The 21,647-nt window shown below is 39.5% G+C and overlaps 1 protein-coding gene across 2 annotated transcripts in view; it reads left to right on the forward strand.

Moving 5' to 3' along the window:
• The window catches only part of WWC2 (WW and C2 domain containing 2), a 343,981-nt gene that overhangs the window by 231,546 nt on the left and 90,788 nt on the right, over positions 1-21,647 (forward strand). For both annotated transcript variants that reach the window (XM_033943044.1, XM_033943053.1), the window contains 4 exons: positions 7,066-7,189; positions 15,997-16,077; positions 16,174-16,260; positions 21,055-21,247. In XM_033943044.1, coding sequence (XP_033798935.1) covers positions 7,066-7,189; positions 15,997-16,077; positions 16,174-16,260; positions 21,055-21,247 — 485 coding nt within the window. The remainder of the gene's footprint in view (positions 1-7,065; positions 7,190-15,996; positions 16,078-16,173; positions 16,261-21,054; positions 21,248-21,647) is intronic.

Below are 21,647 nucleotides of genomic sequence, written 5' to 3' on the forward strand. Positions count from 1 at the left end.
CCTAAATTGGAGGGAGATTTACATTTTTGTGAAAAGCCAGGTTTTCAAATGTTTGCGGAAAACTTGGAGGGAGTTCAAGTTCCGAAGAGGGGAGGTAAGGTTGTTCCAGAGCTCAGTGATTTTGAAGTGGAGGGAGGTCTCTAGCTTTCCTGTGTGGGATATGCCTTTTAGCGAGGGAAAGGATAGTTTTAATTTGTAGGAGGATCTGGTGGTATTAGGGTTTGAGGAATTCCAAGAAAGAGGGAAAAGGGGAGGGAGGATGCCATGTAGAATTTTGAAAGCTAAACAGGTGCATTTATAGTGGACCTTGGCGATAATCGGAAGCCAGTGGAGCTTGGCCAGGAGCGGGGAGACATGGTCAAATTTACTTTTAGCGAAGATGAGCTTGGCCGCGGCATTCTAAATCCGTTGCAGTCTGTGGAGGTTTTTCTTAGTTAGGCTTAAGTAGATAGAGTTGCAATAGTCCAATCTGGAGAGGATGATAGATTGGACAAGGAGGGTAAAATGTTTTTGATGGAAGCATTTTAGATCTAACTTTCCTCAGCATGTGAAGGCTGAAAAAGCATTTTTTTACCAAGGATTGGAGGTGGTCACTGAAGGACAATGTGGAATCGATGATGACGCCCAAGACCTTGCTCTAGAACTCAAGCTGCAGAGAGGAGCCAGAGGGTAGTGGGATGGAGGTGGGTAGGTGGTCTAGTTTTGGGCCGAGCCAGAGAAGTCTTGTTTTGGACTCGGCTTCTGCTTTGCACTGCTGGGATATCTATTTGACCAGTTTACTAGGAAAGCTGCCAGACTAACGTTCCTAGGGCTTGCTTTTCTCTGTTTTTTCTATTATCCACGTTTCCCCGAAAATAAGACAGTGTCTTATATTAATTTGGGGTCCAAAAAATGCATTAGGGCTTATTTTCAGGAGATGTCATCTTTTTTTTCATGTACAACAATCATCTCTCCCTTCCTCTCTTCTACTCCAATTCTTCCTCTTTCCTTTCGCCCCCCCCCATGTGCAGCATCTTTCCTCCTCTCTCAGCCATCCCTTTGTGCAGCATCTTTCTATCCCTCCCTGTGCAGCAGAACCCCACCGACCCTCTCACCATAAGACCGACATACCTCTGCTCCGAGGCCTCCAAAAACAGCAGCAGTGGCAACGCTCTGAACGGGTTGCTTCATGGCCTTTCCCACCGGGCCTTCCCTCTGCCAAGAAGCAGCCCGTTCAGAGTTCTGCCATCATTGCTGTTTTTAGAGGTATGTTGGTCTTATGGTGAGAAGGTCGGTGGGGTTTGTCAGCATAGCTATTGCTAGCATTCAGCATTTTCAGTTGGCATAACTAATGTCAGCGAAGGCCTATGGGAAATTATATCAATCTGACTGGCATGTGAATGCAGATAGACTCTGAGTGAAGGCAGACGATTTCACATAACCCTAAAAGATGGTTTCAAATAGCCCTGATTAAATCAGGATTAGCTAAAAGGTGTTAATGTCTGATTAAGAGGGTGCTTAGGACAATGGGTCAAGGTGCACAGATAACTAAAGTTAATCAGAAACTATTGTCAGAGACAGACTGGAAATTACATATGACTACAGCCTATTTTTCTCCTATCTACGAAGGAGGGGGGAGATTTAACTTCTATTGAAGCTCAATAGATTCTGGTTTTTAGAATAAGTTTCCAAACTATAAAAGCCCCCTCGCAGCATCACCCCGCTCTCTTGGCTCTTGGCACTCTGGTCCTCTCTTGTTTCTCTTGAGCTATCTCTTTCTCTGTCTATCTCTCTGTCTATCCTTCTCTTTATCTATGGAACCCGAAACTTAGACCATCACCCCATCCCGCTCTCTCTCTCTCTCTCTCTGGCTCTCCTTAGAACTTCAGACTCTCTGTCTCTTTGCCTCTGAACTCTAAAAGGCAGGGAAACTGCTTTGCTCTCTACTTAATTGTAATGCTTGATTGTAATGCTTATAAATATTGCTTTTCTGTAAGCCTGATTCTATAATATATTCTTTATGCAATCACCTCTGGCTGTGTTTCTTATTGGATTCTACTCCTGGTGAATCTTCAGTGAGGGAACTGAACCTGGGACCTGGCGTTTGTAAGGGCGCCTCTCAAGTGACCCCACCAACCATACATTGTGGGGGCTACTAACAATCCTTACAGGGTTCTGCTGCACAGGGGGATGGGTGGGAGGGTAGAAAGTGCTGCCGCCGGCAAATTGGGCAGCACTAGTGTCAGGGATGCAGTTGGGGAGTGTTGTGGACATTCGGGAGGGGCTTCGGGGGTCGATCTTAACTAGGACTTATTTTTGAGGTAGGGCTTATATTAGGAGCATCTTTAAAAATCATGCTAGGGCTTATTTTTGGGGAAACAGGGTGGACTTATTTTGGGGAAAATGGTGCTTACAGATGGACATGTTGAGCCTGAATATGTCTAGCTCAAAGCTACAATTGAATTAGAAACGGTTTGATTATGTCTGTGTGCTGGATGTTTATTTGAGATATTTATGGCATAACGTCTCAATCTGAACTTAGACAACATTGAAAATGCTCCTCCAAACATCTTTATAAAATACTAGCATAGCATAAGTAGCAGAAATTTTACCTGCATTATAGGCACAGACACACTTATTAAACACTGTACAGGTAAACATTCTCCTGATTCTTCATATTTCTTTTTCATTTTATGTCCCATCCTCTCAGGAGAGCTCAGAATGGGTTAAACATTAACATATATAATAAAGCATGGTAAAAAACCATAACATGACAAAAATGGCATGGTGTAACATAGCATGATATGGTACTGGTCTAGGTAATGTTTCAGGGATAAAGCTTTTTTTTTTTTTTCTTTCAATCTGTCTACTTTTCTGTACAGGTCTCTTCTTTAGCTTGAACCAAGTTGGATTAATTTCCCAGTCCTTCCATTGTTTTTCTTTGTTATTGTCAAAGCCAATTTCAGACTGGCTGTGGTGATTCCTGTGGGTAATCAATAAATTATGTCACCACCTTCACCCCACACAAAGGGAAGAAAAGGCACTTCATCATCAAGAGGGATAAGAAGCATTTCTTTCCACCCCAGCTGAAAGCAGAAATCTAGCAATCGGGTCTCTAATGTTCAGTCTTAAAGCTCAAAGATCTTAACTAGATACAGAGTCATGACTCAGAAGGGGGGCAAAGTAACTACCAGTACACTTTCTCACTTGCAGATGAAAGAACTATAAAGGGCTCACAAATTAGTACAAGTTTGGTTTCCACTTTTAAAAGAATGCTCAGTACTTGTTGTAAGACACTTATTGTGTATGAATATAGGTTAGAAAGAAAAAGGTGGTTAGTGGTATAGATCCATCTGTATTAAAAAGAGTTTTAACAAAGATAGCTGAATTGCATGGGGCCATTTTTTTTACAATCTATAATTATTATTTTTTTATTTTTATAAAAATCTTTGTACAAGATCGTAGTTGAAGGAAAAGATGCTTCAATACTAGTGGTTTGCCTTGAACTCACATTTGATAAACAATAGCAAAGCACTTGGGATACATATTATAGGTTTAATATTTAACTGAAGAAAGGCTGCCTGCTTGTGAAAGATCACCTTCGTCGTACTGTGCTATGCAACAGTTATTGGTCTTCTTGGTTTCCAATGTTATGTCCAGGGATTGGTTTTGCACAATCTAAAATAGCTCCCCATCTTGTTGGTTCCTGGACCAGTTGCTCCAAGAAGCAGAGGTTGTGGTAAGAGCGGATAGAGTAGCTGGTTTTAAGAAAGGTTTGGACAAGTTCCTAAAGGAAAAGCCCATAGTCTGTTATTGAGAAAGACATGGGGGAAGCCACTGCTTGCCCTGGATCGGTAGCATGGAATATTGCTACTCCTTGGGTTTTGGCCAGGCACTAGTGACCTGGATTGGCCATCATGAGAATGGGCTACGGGGCTTGATGGACCATTGGTCTGACCCAGTAAGGCTATTCTTATGTTCTTATGATGTCTAGGAATTTTACCTCCCTAGCACTCCCTAATACAGCAATTTATCCAGTCAATGTTGGGGTAATTGAAATCATCTGACAAACATAAAGAAGTGGAGAAAAAACCTGAGTTATTCTTCATATGGTTAAAAAAACACCACTCATTTATAGTCCATTTCCATATCCAACAACAGCGACTGTTCACACTCTCCAAGGTAGGGAGAACGAGAGGGCACTCTCTAAAGTTGAAAGGGGATAGATTCCATATGAACGTAAGGAAGTTCTTTGTCACCCAGAGAGTGTTGGAGACCTGGAACGCTCTTCCGGAGTCTGTTGTAGGGGAAAACACCCTCCAGGGTTTCAAGACTAAGCTGGACAAGTTCCTGCTAAACTGGGATGTACACAGGTGAGGCTGGACTCATTTTAGAGCACTGGTCTTTGACCTGGGGGCCGCCGAATGAGCTGACTGCTGGGCACGATGGACTGACCCAGCAGCAGCAATTCTTATGTTCTTATGTTAAATGTGAAGATTCTAGTGTTGCAAACCAGTGAATTCAAACCTCGGTGACTTGAAATATAGGAAAAATCATGGCAAAATCATTCATGGCAAAATGTCCACTGCTGTAACCATAATAACAATCGGTAACTTACCTGTTTCTCTGCTGGGCAATCAATTACCAAAGCGCAATTTCTCTTGAGTCCCAGTCCTCGGAAAGCAGTTGTCCACAGTAGTTTGTCAATGTTAAGCACATCTGTGTGCGTAAGGATATAACTGCCCAGACAAGCATCATTTTGATGTGATTGGTCCTTGAAAACTAACGGCAAGTAATTTTATTTTTATTTTTTATGTAGTAGTTATCCTAACTTGAGCAACAAACAATCAAGGCTTTATTACTGTTTGGATCTTCTTGTCTTTGCGAACTTGGATTTTCAGCTCTGACAGAAATTAAATCTAAAAAAGGAGAACGACTGCAGATGGTGGATGATGAAATGTGTGTTTGCTTATTGACTATCGAGCCGTGTTTTGAGTTACCGGTAATTTGTATTCAAAAACAAGCACTTTCATTGCATTGATTAGCAATTCTATTCACTTTAGTTTCACTGTTGTTACAGTGACCCATACGTAGCTTAAAGAACTTTAAATAAATAACTCTCAAATTTAATTTTATAATTTCAATTATAATATGCTGTGAAAAACATTTGCTCCGTTTAGTGTGCCAGGGTTAAAAATGTTTGAGACACTATGCCCCCAAACCACCCCAAAACTATCCTTAGCAGTTGAAAACCTATTTGCTAAGAATTGATGTTGCTCTCTTATCCATTCCCTACTATTTCCAGGCTGTCTGGGACTTCACTGTTGAATGAAACTAAATAAAAATGAAATAAAATATTTCATTGATATCTTTATTTCATTTAGTTTTCAAATGATCCAAAATGAAACTGCGTGCTTTGTTGCCTGGGAACATAAGAAGAGCTGGGTCAAACCAATAGTCCTCTAGCCCAATATCCTGTTTACACTGTGGCTAGTCCACTGTAGAAATGGAACAGAGTCATTCATAGAATTGGGTTATCATCCTCTTTTTAGTCTTTACCTTCTGTACATCAGCTCAGGTTTGAGTAGTATTCATTTTTCTTTCAAGATAGAGTTCCATAATCTTGCCCTTTGATGATAACAATAGACGATGCTGGGGGTTTTTTCTTCCTGCCTCTCTAAAGGATTGCAGAATAAATGGAAGCTATCAAATTTCAAATTATATCAACTGAAATGTTACTTTTCACTGTCGTTTTCATATTTCTTATTAAAATTTTTGGTATACCACCATTTCTGATGTGCAGAACATAGTGGTTTACAAAAAGCAATAACAATTGATTTAAATGAATGGTCTTCTAAAACTCATTAATCTTACTCATTCAGTGGTTTATATACTTACCAAAAGGTCTTATAGTCATTCAAAATTCAGCTTGGAACTTACCAATGGTTCCTTGAGTTCTATTATGGTTGTTATTAATTATTAATGATTGCTGTTGTTTATTATTATTATTATTATTATTATTATATAAGCTCAAACAAATTACTCAAATCATATATTTCATCAATCTTTACTTAGACTTCTAACACATTCGTTATCATAAGTTACCTAAACTATTGCAATTCATTGTTAAATGACTTATGAGCCAAGGACATTCACCACTTTTAAGCTATACAAAATATGGCTGTTTTAATTAATTACCTGTTCCAAGAAATATGATCATGTTACCCCTTTCCTCCATAAAGAATTCTCTAAAAAAATTTAATTCACTGGTTCATAAGACCTATTATTCACAACACCTGTACCTTTACTAGTTACTTATACCATATCTTCTATCTAGGAATCTAAGCTATTCTCAAGCTAATCACCTTGAAATATCATCCTTCAGAACTGTCTGCTATGATTTCATCTGTGCAAAAATATTCAGTGCAATTGGTCCTATCCTCTGGAATGATTTTCCCCTGACATTATGTTTGGAACATTCTTTTATGCTAAATTCAAAACAAATCTCAAAATGTTCCTTTTTTAAGGATGCATTTCAATTATGATTTCCTTTCTTCTTCATCCTATAGTGAGTGGAGTCTAGTCGAGAAACCTGGATGAGGTCTGACAGACTGTTATCTGTTCTCTCTTCTAAATATTGAATTTCTTTCTCTTTTTATTGCAAGTAACTTGGTTTGCAAGCGTTTTGCAAGACAAGCAAAACATTTTATTAAATGTTAACTTGATATACAAGCAATGTCTTGCAATACAAGTACATACAGTATACACACATCACAACTGAGCCAACGGTTCTTCTCTCTGACCCTGCGGGAGTGTAGTGACTGTTCTAAATAAGTGAGGTCTTGTAATACAAGTACATATAGTATTTTGCATTAAAGTTTTTGGGTTGTGGAATGAATCGTCGTTTCCATTATTTCTTATGGGGAAATTTGCTTTGATATACGAGTGCTTTGGATTACAAGCATGCTTCTGGAACCAATTATGCTCGCAAACCAAGGTTTTATTGTAAACCACTCTGAAAGGTCTCTAAAGGGCAATAAATCAAGTATTAATAAAACTTGATGAACCTTTTGTCTTCACTCATAGAGGTTGACTTGCAGAGAAGAAACACAGAGCACTTGCTGGAAGAGAAGACTGCCTGTGTATCGGCAGCTGTATCAGATGAGTCTGTGGCTGGAGACAGTGGGGTCTATGAGCCTTCTGTAAAACCGTATGTACAAGTTATAAAATGGCCTTTTCTTTGGATTATTTTTATTATTCTTGGTGGAAAACAATGATGCTTTTCTTTCTCAACAATTACATTAAAACATATAGAAGACCCTTTATAAAGGGCCTGAACTGCAAAACTTCCATATTTTAAATGAAATCAGATCACATAAGTAATTTAGGGGCCTTTTAACTGAAATGTGCTAGAATCTGAGGAAGGGGTGTTTCTCTGAAACACGGCCCATGTCGGGTCCTGCATTTTCATATATGAGAACCACCATTGGGATCACCATAAAGTATCCTGGCGCTTTGTACATCACTTCTGCAGTCTTTTCCTTTTGTTATTCTTCGCTTGACTTTTTTTTTTTACAGCAGACAAGTTGGATGGTTTCTTTCGTTTTGGCTAGAATCTGGGCTTTTAACACCTGGTATCTTGGGTTTTACCACACACTAAGCACAAATTTAATGCAGCTCTTTTGGGGAGTTTAAAAATATATTTTATTGCAGGTCATGTGCTGATTTTGTTATTAGTGGGCAGTACCTGCATAGAGTTAATGAGGGGGCACTTAGGCCCGAATTCTATAAATGGCGCCTAGCAGCGCTTACATTGTAGGCGCAGTTGTCAATCAGGCGCTAGGCACCATTTATAGAATCTTGTTTGGTGGCGCCTAAGCGGGCTTAGGTGTTGCTAGGTGTCCTAGACACAGGCGCTTCTACATTAGGCCAGTTTTCACTTGCCTAATTTGGTGGCATCTATGTTGGATGCCTAATGACGCTTAACTCAATCATGTATGGCACAGTGGTTAGAGCTACAGCCTCATCTCCCTGAGATTGTGGGTTCAAATCCTTGTGACCCTGGGCAAGTCACTTAATCCCCCCATTGCCCCAGATACATTAGGTAGAGTGTGAACCCACCAGGACAGATAGGGAAAAATGCTTAAGTACCTGAATGTAAACCACTTAGGCTATAAGTGGTATATAAATACTAAAATAAAGATACCTATAACCACGCCTTCTGTTTGAGATAGGCATCAGGTATGGGAGGGCGCCTCCTCTTAGGCGGCACTAGGCATCCTAAGAGTTTGGCACCAAACTCTTAAATTATTTAATTAATGGGGTTTTTCTTTCAATTGACTTAAAACTGTCATGGTCAATTACCAAGCCGAATAAAGCAATTAAAAAGAAAGTTGGGCGCAGATCCAGAACTTAAGACGTCACTAGGCGGCCACAATGAGGGTGCCTGGCAGCACCTAATATAGATGCCATTTATAGAATATGGCCCTTACTGTTTCCTGTTTAGGAAGTACTAAGTTAACTCTTTGTTCTCTAGTTAGCACATGTCAATCATAATGCACTAGCTGGATTATGCAGGAATGCTCATTCTCTGCTCATGACATGCCTTCTCAAAAAAAAAAAAAATCAGTAATGTGTGGGTTAGCATGTGTAAACGGGCAAAATACTGCAAAATGCTATAAAGCATTTCTGCAGTAGCCTATTTGTATGTGCTAACTGTGCCTTAAGGAGTCCTTTTGCAAAAGTGTGCTAACAGATTTAGTGAGCCTTTAAGTTAGGCATTAGTAGGCACTCTACCGGCACCTAACTTAAGTGGCAAAGCCATTTAAAAATTATTTTCAAATCATTTAGAAACAAAAATGTAGGCTCCTAGAGGTATTTACCAAATTGGCACCTAGATCATGTTTATGGGGCAACTTAGAATGCCTAAGGTCGAAGTAGTCCAAAAACGCCCTTAGACATCCCTAAGTGCCTCCGTAGACACGATTCATGTCAAACATAGATGTGTAGGCTTTGAAAACCCTGGCCTACATTTCCAGCGCCTATACTTGAAGTAGCTGCCATTCTACAAATGATGTCGTTGTGTGATTGACACTCAATTGGTGGCCGTTCTTTAGATGGCCACTGATAACAGTGCCGTTTATAGAATCCGGCCCTGAGTGCCATGCAGCCTATAGGTATACAATGGACTGTGCAGCATTTAACATGTGCTAAATCCATGTACACCTTAATCACTGGAAAATTGATCACAATTCTTGTTGCCTCTGGAAGCTACCATTTTCTTCTCAAATAAAGTGAGTAAGTGGAACTGAGGGTGTATTGTATGTACATGTTGTACTTTCACAGGAAGGCCAAGGGCAGGAGCCTGAGTCAGAAGTTTTTGGAGGCAGCAGAAAAACTAGAACATGAGATAAGTTAGGTCTGCAACTAAACATAATTCAGCATTTTATTAAAGAGAAAACTTAGTTCAACACTCAGGAAAACCAGTCCCAGACTCCTTGTGATTAACATGACTAAGCAGGGGAAAGGGGAACTACAATGTTTGATAGAAAAGAGGGTTAGGATAAGGCATCGAGGGGTGCTATACTGTTATCCATGCCCTCCACTACTGAATGGAGAAAGGGAGATTTTATCAGAACTTGTCATGGAAAAGGAGGATTTTAAGCTCACTCTTAAAATTTGTCTAGGAATGTCTACAGGCTGGGCAAACAATTCCACAAGTGAGGGCTTTGAATTGTGAAGGAAGATTGTCTGATGTGCTCATGAACAATATCATGACAGGAGAGAGTAACTAACCTGTTTTGATGTGCTCGCGATGGGTGAGCTAGATAAAGTGGTTCGCCAGTAGTCAGTGCTTTGAAAGCCAGTACCGTATTTTCACGCATATAACGCGCGCATTATACACGATTTTTACAAACCGTGTATAACCATGCGCGTTAACCCCCCTTTTTTTTTTACATAGTTCCCCCCCGATGTCCGATTCACCCCCCCCCCCCGCAGGACCGCTCGCGCTGGAACCCGCACCCCCACCCCGAAGGACCGCTCACACCCCCACAGCCTCCCCCCCCCCATCATGTAGAAGTTTCCTACCGTCGTCCTGCTGCTTCCTCTGCCGGCGGTCCTGCCCCTTCTCTTAGCCCTGCGTCTATGCTGCTTCCTCTTCCGGCGGTCCCGCCCATTCTCTGACATCAGAGAAAGGGCGGGACCGCCGGAAGAGGAAGCAGCGTAGACGCAGGGCTAAGAGAAGGAGCAGGACCGCCGGCAAAGGAAGCAGCAGGACGACGGTAGGAAACTTCTGCATGATGGGGGGTGGGGAGGCTGTGGGGGTGCGAGCGGTCCTTCGGGGTGGGGGTGCGGGTGCGTGTTCCAGCACGAGCGGTCCTTCGGGGTGCGGGTGCGAGCGGTCCTGCGGGGGGGGGGGTTAATCAGACGTCGGGGGGGGGCATCAGGCTTTTAGGGTGGGGACAGGACTTCAAGGGGGAGAGGAGAGTCAGGGCGGGCTAAAGGAGAGTGGGCTGGCCAGAGGAGAGTGGGCTAGCCAGAGGAGAGTCGGGGCGGGCTAAAGGAGAGTCGGTCTGGCCAGAGGAGAGTTGGAGTGGGCGAAAGGAGAGTCGGGCAGCGACGGGAGAGTTGGGGCAGCATGCGCGGTATACAGGTGTGCGCGGTATATAAAAATTTATTTACATAAATTACAGTTCCCCGTGCGCTATACCCGTGTGCGCGTTTTACACGGGTGCGCGTTATCTACGTGAAAATACGGTAATAGTATTTCAGATGTGAAACAGTGAGTCATTGGAAATCAAGGGGCTACTTTAAGGTGAGAGGTAATATGGTCATAGCGTCTGGGGTTGGTGATAAGTCAAATTGTGGTTCTTTGCATTGTCTGGAGTCATTTGAATTCTTATACTCTTGAGTCCTTTGTAGAGTGAATTCCAGCAATCTAATTGAGATTTGAATAAAGAATGAATTAAGATATTAAGTGTCAAAGGAAGGAGTAATGTCCTAACGGACTGAATAAGCCGTAGTTTGAAGAAAGAACATTGAATGTCTTTAGGAATTTGAATATGAAATGTAGAACTGAGTCTAGCAGGACTCCTAGTATCCATGTGGAGTCAATTTAGGGGACAGAAATATTGCAGAGAAGAATAGGCAGTGGCATAGTTGATACTGTCGGTTCTGCAAAAATCATGAAATTAGATTTGCTTGGATTTAGAACCAGGTGGTAGTCATGAAGCCATTGAGAAAATTAAAATTGGTGTCTAAAGTGTAGAGCACAGGTGTCAAAGTCGGTCCTCGAGGGCCGGAATCCAGTCGGGTTTTCAGGATTTCCCCAATGAATATGCATGAGATCTATGTGCATGCACTGCTTTCAATGCATATTCATTGGGGAAATCCTGAAAACCCGACTGGATTACGGCCCTCGAGGAGGGACTTTGACACCCCTGGTGTAGAGGATCTGAATGCTAGTGTGAGAAGAAGAGCAAGAAAGATGTTGAACAGTAAAGGTGATGAAATTGGGCTAGATTCACTAACCCTAATTCCCTATACGATCCGTGCCCGATTGCATGCAGGCCGACAAATTCACAAAAGGCCTGCATGCAAATGGGGATGATCATTGACATGCCCCCAACTGACTGACGGATAGCTAGAGCCCTGACAGTAGTGACAGGAGAAGCAGCCTCCTGTCACTACTTCTGCTGGCTTTTTTAAATTTTTTTTAATCGGGCTGATATTTTGCGTGTTTTACACATGCAAAAAATCAGCGCAATTTAAAAAAAAAAATGAATCTTCGAATCAAATTGAATATTTTAAAACTCTACAACCAATAATTTTACCACTGGCTGCTAATAATTTGATAGTAGCAGGAGATTTTAATGCTGTTGTGGACCCTTTATTGGATAAAAAACCTAGTAAAATTTTAAAATCTTTAGGGTTGGATAATTTTATAAATTCTTGCAATTTAAAAGATATATGGAGAATTCTTCATTTTAATGATCGAGATTTTTCGTTTTATTCACATGTTCATAAATCTTTTTCTAGAATTGATTATATTCTTGTTTCTGATGGGCTAATACAAGATGTTACACAAGCCTCTATAGAACCAATAATTTTATCAGATCATGGAGGAGTGTGGATTTCTTTAAATTTTAATGACCCGGATAATGGTAGGCCTGTATGGAGATTTAATAATGCATTGCTTGCATATCCAAAATTTTGTGAAGAATTTCAATTAAAAATGGATGAATATTTTCAAAATAATATTACAGAGGAAATATCTACAGAAATAATATGGGATGCTTTTAAAGCAACGATGAGAGGGCAAATTATATCATTTTCAGCTTATTCTAAAAAACAATTAAATAAGCAATTTACGGAACTGGAACACGAAATAAAAGATTTAGAATTAAAATTGATTAATAAGTGGGAGAATTCTACGTTGCAAACTTTATTAAAAGCAAAATATAAATATAATGAGATTTCTTCTAATTTGGCTAAAAAAAATATTATGTGTCAGCAAGCTTTGTATTATGGTAGTTCAAATAAGGCGGGAAGATTATTGGCTAATTATCTTAAAGTGAAAAAAAGAAAGATGAAATTGAATGCAATAAAAGATGAAAAAGGTGAAACTCATTTTCAGATTGGTCCTATTTTAAAACAGTTTTTAAATTATTATAAAAACCTGTATTCTTCTGAGTCTTATTTAAATAAAGAAAAAGATGGTATAGTGTTTTTAAATAATATTGAAGGTCCGAAGATTCCTGATCATATAAAAAGAAGTTTGGAAAATCCAATATCTTTACAAGAATTACAAACAGCATTGAAATCTCTTAGAGTAGGGACCGCTCCAGGTGGTGATGGTTTTACGGTAGAGTTTTATAAAGCATTTCAAAATACTCTTTTACCTCATTTATTAAATTTATATCAGAATCAACTAAAGAAAGGTTGTATATCAGGCACTATGGCAGAATCATTAACTATTGTTTTGCCGAAGCCAAATAAAGATCCCATGTTGGTTTCAAATTACAGGCCTATTTCATTGATAAATGTAGATGGTAAATTATTAGCCAAACTTTTGGCTACACGTTTGGCAAAAGCTCTTCCTCACATAGTTGGTATGCATCAAACAGGGTTTGTTGCTCAGAGACACTCTTCTAATAACACCAGATTGGCATTGCAAATGTTATATTTAACAAAAGAAATTGGAGATCCGGCTTTTTCTGTGTCTCTAGATGCAGAGAAAGCTTTTGATCGTGTGGAATGGACATTTATGTATCAGGCCATGGAGTGGTTTGGTATTGGTTCGGGATTTATACAAATGATTAAAACTCTGTATAGCTCTCCTGTTGCTAGATTATATATCAATAATAATTTTTCTGATTGTTTTAAATTGCAAAGGGGAGTTAGACAGGGATGTCCTTTGTCTCCTTTACTTTTTGATATAGTGCTTGAACCCTTATTATTAGCTATTCAACAAGAGGAGGAGATACAGGGTATACCGCATAAAGATAAAGAATATAAAGTTTCTGCATATGCGGATGATATATTACTTCATTTGAGGAATCCGGAAACAACCATTCCAAATTTATTGGTTTTGATTGAAAGATTTGGAAAGTTTTCAGGATATAAAATAAATTGGACTAAATCAGAAGTTCTTCCTTTAAATGTGCATTGCACAAAAGGATTATTTGACTCATTACCTTTTATTTGGAAAGAAGAAGGAATAAAATACTTAGGTATATGGATAAAAAACACGCTTGATGAGACAATTATAATGAATGAAAAAAGTTTATTGCAAAAAGTAACAGAGTTATGTGAGCAATGGAATCCTTTACATTTATCTTGGTGGGGAAGAGTTCAAACTGTCAAAATGATGATATTGCCTGTGGTTTGTTATCAAATGGGAATGATACCAGTTTTTTTTTCAGGGGTCTTTTTACAAAAAGTTAAATAATATTCTTAGTAAATTTATTTGGCTGGGTAAAGCTGTAAGAATTGCTCTAGTGACTTTACAAAAACCAATTGAGGAGGGAGGGGTAAATTTTCCAAATTTTTATAGGTTTCATCAATCCTATATATTGCGCCAAGGTATGTATTGGGTCCTCCCAGAACTCATGGAGAAGCTTCCAGATTGGTTATGGTTGGAGTGGCAGCTCATGTCTCCTATCAGGCTTCGTCATCTGCTTAGCATTAAAATGCCTAGAATAAGGAAAACCAATAGGATATTAATGGACACATGGACAACATTAAAGTATGTAAACAACTTAACTCCTATTACTATTCAAAAATCTACTTGTCAAAATATATGGCTGAACTCCAAGATACAAATAGGCGGTTTTATGATTGTCTGGAAGGATTGGATTGAAGCAGGAATACGTACTTTAGATGATGTTATTAATGATGGTAAGCTGCTGGAGTTTTCACAATTGCAACATAAATTTGGACTTAATAAAAAACAAAGTTATAAGTGGTTGCAATTGAAGCAGGCTATTCAGGCAGGGTTCCCTGAATGGAAGTCTTTAAATACTCATTTTACTCTAGAATTCTTATGCTTCCAGGCAGATTTTATGGGTCACCAGGCCGCACAGTGGTATAAAACATTATCTGGATATTTAAATAAAAAACCAAGGACTGTACTTAGAGATATTTGGAGCATTGAGATTAAGCATCAAATTAATGCATCTCAATGGCCACGTATTTGGTCTTGGAGGATAAGATGTACAATGTCTGCGTCTATGAGGCAAACATGGTTTTTCCTGTTGCATAGAGCACTCTGGACCCCTGTTCGCTTACAAAAATTGGATTGCTCTAAGTCTAATAGATGTTGGCATTGTCATCTTGAGGCTGGAACTCTAGATCATTTATTATTTTATTGTCCTTTTATTAATAATTTTTGGAAATTGATCTGGGGTCAAATAAATTGTATGTTAGAGAATCCTGTGGCCCTATCATATGACACAGTTTTGTTTGGAATGTCTATGAGGGCCAAAAGTCAAATTTCATCGAATAATAACAAACTGTTAATGATTTTAACAGGAGTTGCCATCCAACATATAACACATAACTGGAAAGACTATAGAGGATTGAATTATTGTTTCTGGTGGAGTTCGGTTTGTCAGGTGTATGAAATGGAAAAAACATTGGCAATCAAGAGAGGTTATTATAAGAAATTTAAAGAGGTGTGGAGACCATTAATTGAGTATTATAATAAATAAATAATTATATTTATCCCCATTAAATATATGTAGGGGGGAGGAGGGATGGGTGGGTTTTATGACATTATGAGGGGTAATATATGGAAAGGGAGGGAGGGGAGATAGTTTATGGTATAAAATGAATGTAGAGTTTCAAGTGAAGAATGTATAGTATGACTTGAATTATTGTACACTTGTTTGCATAATGTAAAAACGAATAAAGATATTTAAAAAAAAAAAAAAAAAAATGAATCCCTCTCCTGACCAGTGCCCCTTCCCCCTCCCTCCCCGAACCAAAATATTTGCCTCGCTTTTACAATTATGGCAGGAAGGTTCCCATTCACTCCTGCCATCTCCACTATTTCCCCACCCCCAAAAACAAATGTCAGGAGGGCTGCCGATGCCCTCCTGCCACTCAAGGAATGCCCCCTCCCAATTCCCGGCCGTACCCACCCCCTCCCCGTACCTTTAAAAACTGTGAGCAGGAGGTGCCCAGTCCCTCCTGCTCCTTAGGCCTCCCGTGATAGCTCAAAATCCTCCTGCTCCTGCTGCTCTGCCGGCCCGTGATGCAAAACCGGCCTTAGGCCCCACCCCAGGATGCACAGGGAGGGGCCTAAGGCCATGATTGGCTGAGGTGCCTCGGGCTCCTCCCTTGGGAGGGGCCTGGGGCGCCTCAGCCAATCAGGGACTTCCTTAGGGAGGAGTCTAAGGATGTTCCTGATTGGCCCAAAACAATGGCCATAAATCATCTGCATAGCAACCTCTTGGAGATTAAAGTTTGACCAGATCATTGACCTTTTGCATATTATTTATTAATCTGCTACAGATCAAGTGAAACTGAAGATGTAACATATAGTGAAGATGATGGAGCAGCCCTAGAGTCAGCCCAAGTCCAAATAGGACTCAGGTGAGTAAAGTAAGGAAGAAAATTATCTTTTCAGTTCATCTGTATGAACTGCCACTATTGGTCCCTTTATTCACTTAAACTAATTCTTTCTTACAGATATGATTCTAGCAACTCTAGTTTTGTAATCATCATAATACAGATTCGAAATCTGCATGCACTGTTTGTGCCCCCAAGTTGCAGACTGTAAGTATTGTATTAAAAAAAAAAAACACCTAATCACTAATGGTACAGTTGAGTGTACAAAGGGATCTAGTAATCTTAAGAATAAAGAATGTTCATTATTGCATTTTGAACCATTGGATTTAGAAGTAATATTAATGGATTTTAGGGAGGTAAAAATAAAGGAGAACCGAAGAGTCCAACTGATATAAATAAGTCACTTCTGTCTATTTATCAACCACAATAAAGAAGGAAAGAGTATGTCTAACAAACAAAAATTCACAACTGGAGAAGCCAGACTCGACATGGCCATGTTTCAGAATAGATGCCTGCATCAGGAATCCAGTATTCTAATTGTTCATAAGTTTCAACGTGAAAATGGGTTCCAGTGCACAGAAGGCTAAAGTGTTCACTAATGCCAGCAAAGAGGCAACATATTTTTTTGCCACTAGAGAAAACTCAGCAATTGCCATGGACTCTTTCTTTCTTGTGGTTAATAAATAAGCAGAAGTGACTTGTTTGTATCAGTTGGGCTTTTTGGTTCTCCTTTGTTGACATCACTACATTTCCATTTGTTAATACCCTTGAGGATTTTGTTCTTTTTTTTTTTTTCAGTTATTATTAATTCCATCTAATATTTTCAGTAAAACCCAGTCTACACTAAGGGCTCCTTTTACTAAGGTGCACTAGCGTTTTTAGCGCACGCAGGAAATTACCGCGCGCTACGCTTCTGGAACTAACGCCAGCTCAATGCTGGCGTTAAGGCCTAGCGTGCGCTATTCTGCTCGTTAAAGCCCTAGCGCACCTTAGTAAAATGATAGACAATTTCTGTAGAGCTTGAGATAGTACCATATGAATGGTATAGCTCTGGTTCAGTCATTGACACAGGATAGCGTGAATTATAGAAATTGATTGCAAGCTGCCTGCTGAAATAAGATGATGGATATTGTGATATTTTACAAAAAATCTCTGTGTTGCCTAGCAAACTCCATGTCTCCATGATCTGCTAGTGTGAACTTTGTTTCCTAGCTCACATGTTTGTTCAGCCTGTTCCTTTCTGTCCCACACAATACATTTAGGTGGTTATAAGAAACAAAGATCAGAGCACAGTGAGTTGATGGCATTTGGTAATACTACAGACTTTTTCATCACTATGACCCCCCATCAGTTATGGCCAATACACCGTGAGCAACAGGTGCTGGTTCTGCTGTAAGGCCAAGTATTATTCTGAAAAATGCTAAAAATGGATTGAAAATAGAACAGAAAAATAGGGGATTTTAGCTGCTTCAGCACGTATTGTAAAAAGAAAAGTTTGTAGTAGTTTCCCTTTAACATTTTCACCTCATGTAAACTAAACTAAAACTTAGGTTTATAGACGGGTCATCTTCATGTAATAAAGCTCGACTCATCAGTTAAAAAAAATATTGCCCTGGTCAAGATGGCACCCTTGCTGAAAATTCTGTACCCCTTGCAGATGCTACCTTTATTGCTTGCTACTTGTCACAACTTAGCTGGCTAGCCACAAATAATGAGATGCTGGCCGGCTAAGTTTATTGCCTAATCTCCCCTTTTACAAAGCCGCAGTAGAGAGTAATTGCTCTGACACTGCTCTATTGGTCTTAGGAATTTGAACACAGTAGAAACCTCTGCTGCGGCTTAATAAAAGGGGGTTGGGGGGAAGAGTGTGGCACAGTGGTTAAAGCTAAAGTCTCAGCACCCTGGAGTTCTGAGTTCAAACTCTGGGCAAGTCACTTAATCCTCCCCCTCCCCCCCCCCCCCCATTGCTCCAGGTACATTAGATAGATTGTGAGCCACCCGGGACAGATAGGAAAAAAATGCTTTGAGTACCTGAATAAATTCATGTGAATAAATTCATGTGAACTCTCCTGGGAGAACAGTATAGAAAATTGAATGAATGACTTAATTAATTAATTAACTGGTCTTTGTTTGGCTCCTAAAAGGTGAGCTGGTTAGTGCTGAATATCATATAGTTGTCAAACTTTTTAGTGGCCCAAAAAAACCCAGCTATTAAGTGCCAGTCACCAGAAACAGCCCAGCATTGAATATCTGGGCTCAGTGCCAACCACAGGAGATAGCTAGTCTCCCTCCCGTGGTCTGAATATATACTAACGAGGAACTGCTAAAAGCATGCCTCTCACCGTTGGGGAATCGAACCCCGGTCTCCCGTGTGACAGGCAGGTATACTCACCACTATAGATTTTAAAACTTATTCAAAAAGCATGGACAATATGGGGGTAGTTCTATAAGTGGGTGCCTCTGATAGCGTATGGTGAAAGTATAATCTAGTGCAGACTCCAGTATATCTTGGCTTTAGCACACCTAATGTTCACACACCTGCAGTTACAATAATCATACTGTAGATCTAGTCTCATAAATTCATCAGAAACACATGTAAGTAGGAGCCCCATCTAAACTCCAATTGTTCCATTTATATGTTATGCCACTTATGCACTCCTATACAGAAAAGCACTTCAGCATCCTGCTAGCATTTACCTGCAAAAGCGCTAGTCTTCTGTAATTTTTCATATGTGCCAGTGGCACATATGAAGGGGTGGTGAAAAGTTCTCAGTCCAACCAAGAAAAGAATGATGTGGATATGGTTCACGCAATCCAAGGGCTCCTTTTACTAAGCTGTGTTGGGGCTGAATTGCCGCGCATGCTAGACCTTAACGCCAGCATTGAGCTGGCATTAGCTCTAGCCACATAGCGCACGGTAATATCCTGCGTGCGCTAAAAACACTAGCACACCTTAGTAAAAGGAGCCCCAAGAGTCGTGAGGAAAATATGTCAGTGATTGAGCCATGGATCCCTAAAGATGCACCTTATTGATAGAAGCAATTGTAGACTTGACACTGGCAGTGTTTCGACAAAACTGCCTTTATCAAGAGTCTAACAAACTCACAGAACACAAGCATTATACATTCATAATAAAATCAAAAACATAAAACTGCTCAAATGTGAAATATTCATATTGTAAAATCATATTAAAAACATTAATCATTGAACAGATCAAAACACAAAAAAGTTGCAAATTCAAATAAATTTCTTCATTGGAAAATATAAAAGAGAGGAACAATATAAAAAATCCTCCCTGCCCATGCTCCCCTTGTTCCCTCTCTCTACAAATGCCTGTAAATTTTGTCCTGTATTTTACTGTGAATGTCAGTTGTAACCTGTCCTAGATTTAACTGCGAATGTCAATTGTAGCCCATTCAGAGCTCCCGGTAGAACGGGATAGAAATCCAAATAAATATATAAAATCGGATGGATGTATGTTCCTACTAGATTTAATGGCTTCAATATATTAATTTTTAAGTAGAGGCAAGTATTCAATACAGAAAAACTCAATTGATGCCACACTCTATAATGTCTTAAAGTTCATATTATCACTTGCTATTACAGAAATTTCATACTTATTTAATTTCACTCGTAGCATAATCTTCTCATAGCATAATCTTAACTCTTTATATGGCCTCAGCGGCTACACTTGAGTGTCATAATTCATGTAATACTCGAGCCTATAAGTAGCCAGCCTCCTCATCAGCCTTTGAATAATTATCTCAATGTTTAAATAAAGATAAATATGTAATTTAGATTTAAGAAAGAACTTATCTCATCTTATGTGAATATACTGAATGGGGCTCCGACGTGAATTCAGCATTTCGCATTAGAAGCTGTTTCAAGGAGTAATCCCCTGCAATGTTAGAACACAGTATTCAGCAATTCAGATAGTAATCCATCTCTGTAAAACCACATAGATTAGAATCCAAAAGAAATAGAAACTCACCATTTAAGACATAACACCACTATCTCTGTGTCTATCTAAAATGGCCACAGCGTTATCTATTCGTTATTCAAACATCCAATCACAGAGCTCACCTACAAACACTCCTCCTATCAAACCAACGTCATCCATTCTAGCTCAATATTCAACCCGGCTGGTATAACAGAACGATCCATTTCTGTTCCCTGTAATTTAACAACTTTGTCACCTGACCTCAATCTGATCTATTACCCGCCACTTCAAATCCATCACAGTATGTTGTTTCTCTAACCAATGCTTTACAATTGGAGCATGGACATTTTTAGCAAGTGATAATATGAACTTTAAGACATTATAGAGTGTGGCATCAATTGAGTTTTTCTGTGTGTATGTTCCAGCATAACTCTGAAACGCATGGACAGATTTCAACCAAACTTGGCATACATATGTCTACCCCATACTTTTCAGGCTTGTTTAAGTCCAAGTTCCAGGCGTAATCACTGAATACAAGTCTTTCGATACTGGAAGATTGGGATAAATAAATATCCAAGCAACGCCAGGTGATCAGCTAGTATAATAATATAATAAAGAAATTAAAATTGAAATTGAAATGCTAATGAGTGATTGGTGAAAGCCCAGAGTTTAATAAAACTTATAAAGCAACCAGGTGCTAATGTGAAGTGTGTGATAGATATAGAGGTAAAAAGAGTTCATACCCAATATTCACAGTTCTTTTGAACAACAAAATGGCTAAAACGCCCAATTAAAACTGAAACGAGGCTATAAGTTGTGATAAAACAATATAGTACTATTTGCAGATGTCATAACCAGAGAATACCATATATACTATGGTTCCACTTTGGCAAATGTAGTAATTATGATGGTAGATAGCCATGAAGTACAAACAAACAAACATAATTATAGCAGAACTGAGCAGAGTTCATTTTGGTTTATCATAATGCTGTGATTTTATAGGATTTTTGCAGATCTGCTTGGGGCTCAAATGAAGTTGTCCTTGTTTTTATTTTCTTAAGGTATTTCAGAGTTGCCATGCTTCCTTCCTCAAATGACATGAGCTGTCTGTTCCGCACTAAAGTCCACGCTGCTTCTGAAACCATTTTATTCAATGAATTCTTCCGAGTGACTATTTCCCCACTCGCTTTGCAGCAGAAGACGCTGCGAGTGGACATCTGCGCTGTCAGTCAGGTTCATCGGGAAGAGTGCCTGGTAAGCTTTATGTTATATTGCTTGGTTTCTGTGTGTTTCTGTGCTGGTAATAGGGGCAAACTGGAATTCAACCGTATTACACAGAAAGTAATGTTAGAAACCAAGGGCTGTTATAAAGTTATTGTACCAAGTGAAAAACATACAAGTTGCACGAAATAATCAACATCCATCCATCAAAACATTGCACTGAATAGAGTGCAAGACTTACGGCCTGTTTTACGAAGCCACGCTAGCGGCTGTGCTGCGGTAACGACCCCGAAGCCCATAGAGATTTAAAGGCCTTCGTGGCCGTTGCCGCGTGGCAGCCGCTAGCACAGCTTCGTAGAACAAGGGATTACTCACTGAATAGATTGAAATATATAAGACTTGTGGAGAAGGAGGGTTTTTTTTATGCCAATAA

This window comes from Geotrypetes seraphini, chromosome 1, assembly GCF_902459505.1.
Source record: "Geotrypetes seraphini chromosome 1, aGeoSer1.1, whole genome shotgun sequence".
Lineage (NCBI taxonomy): Eukaryota > Metazoa > Chordata > Amphibia > Gymnophiona > Dermophiidae > Geotrypetes > Geotrypetes seraphini.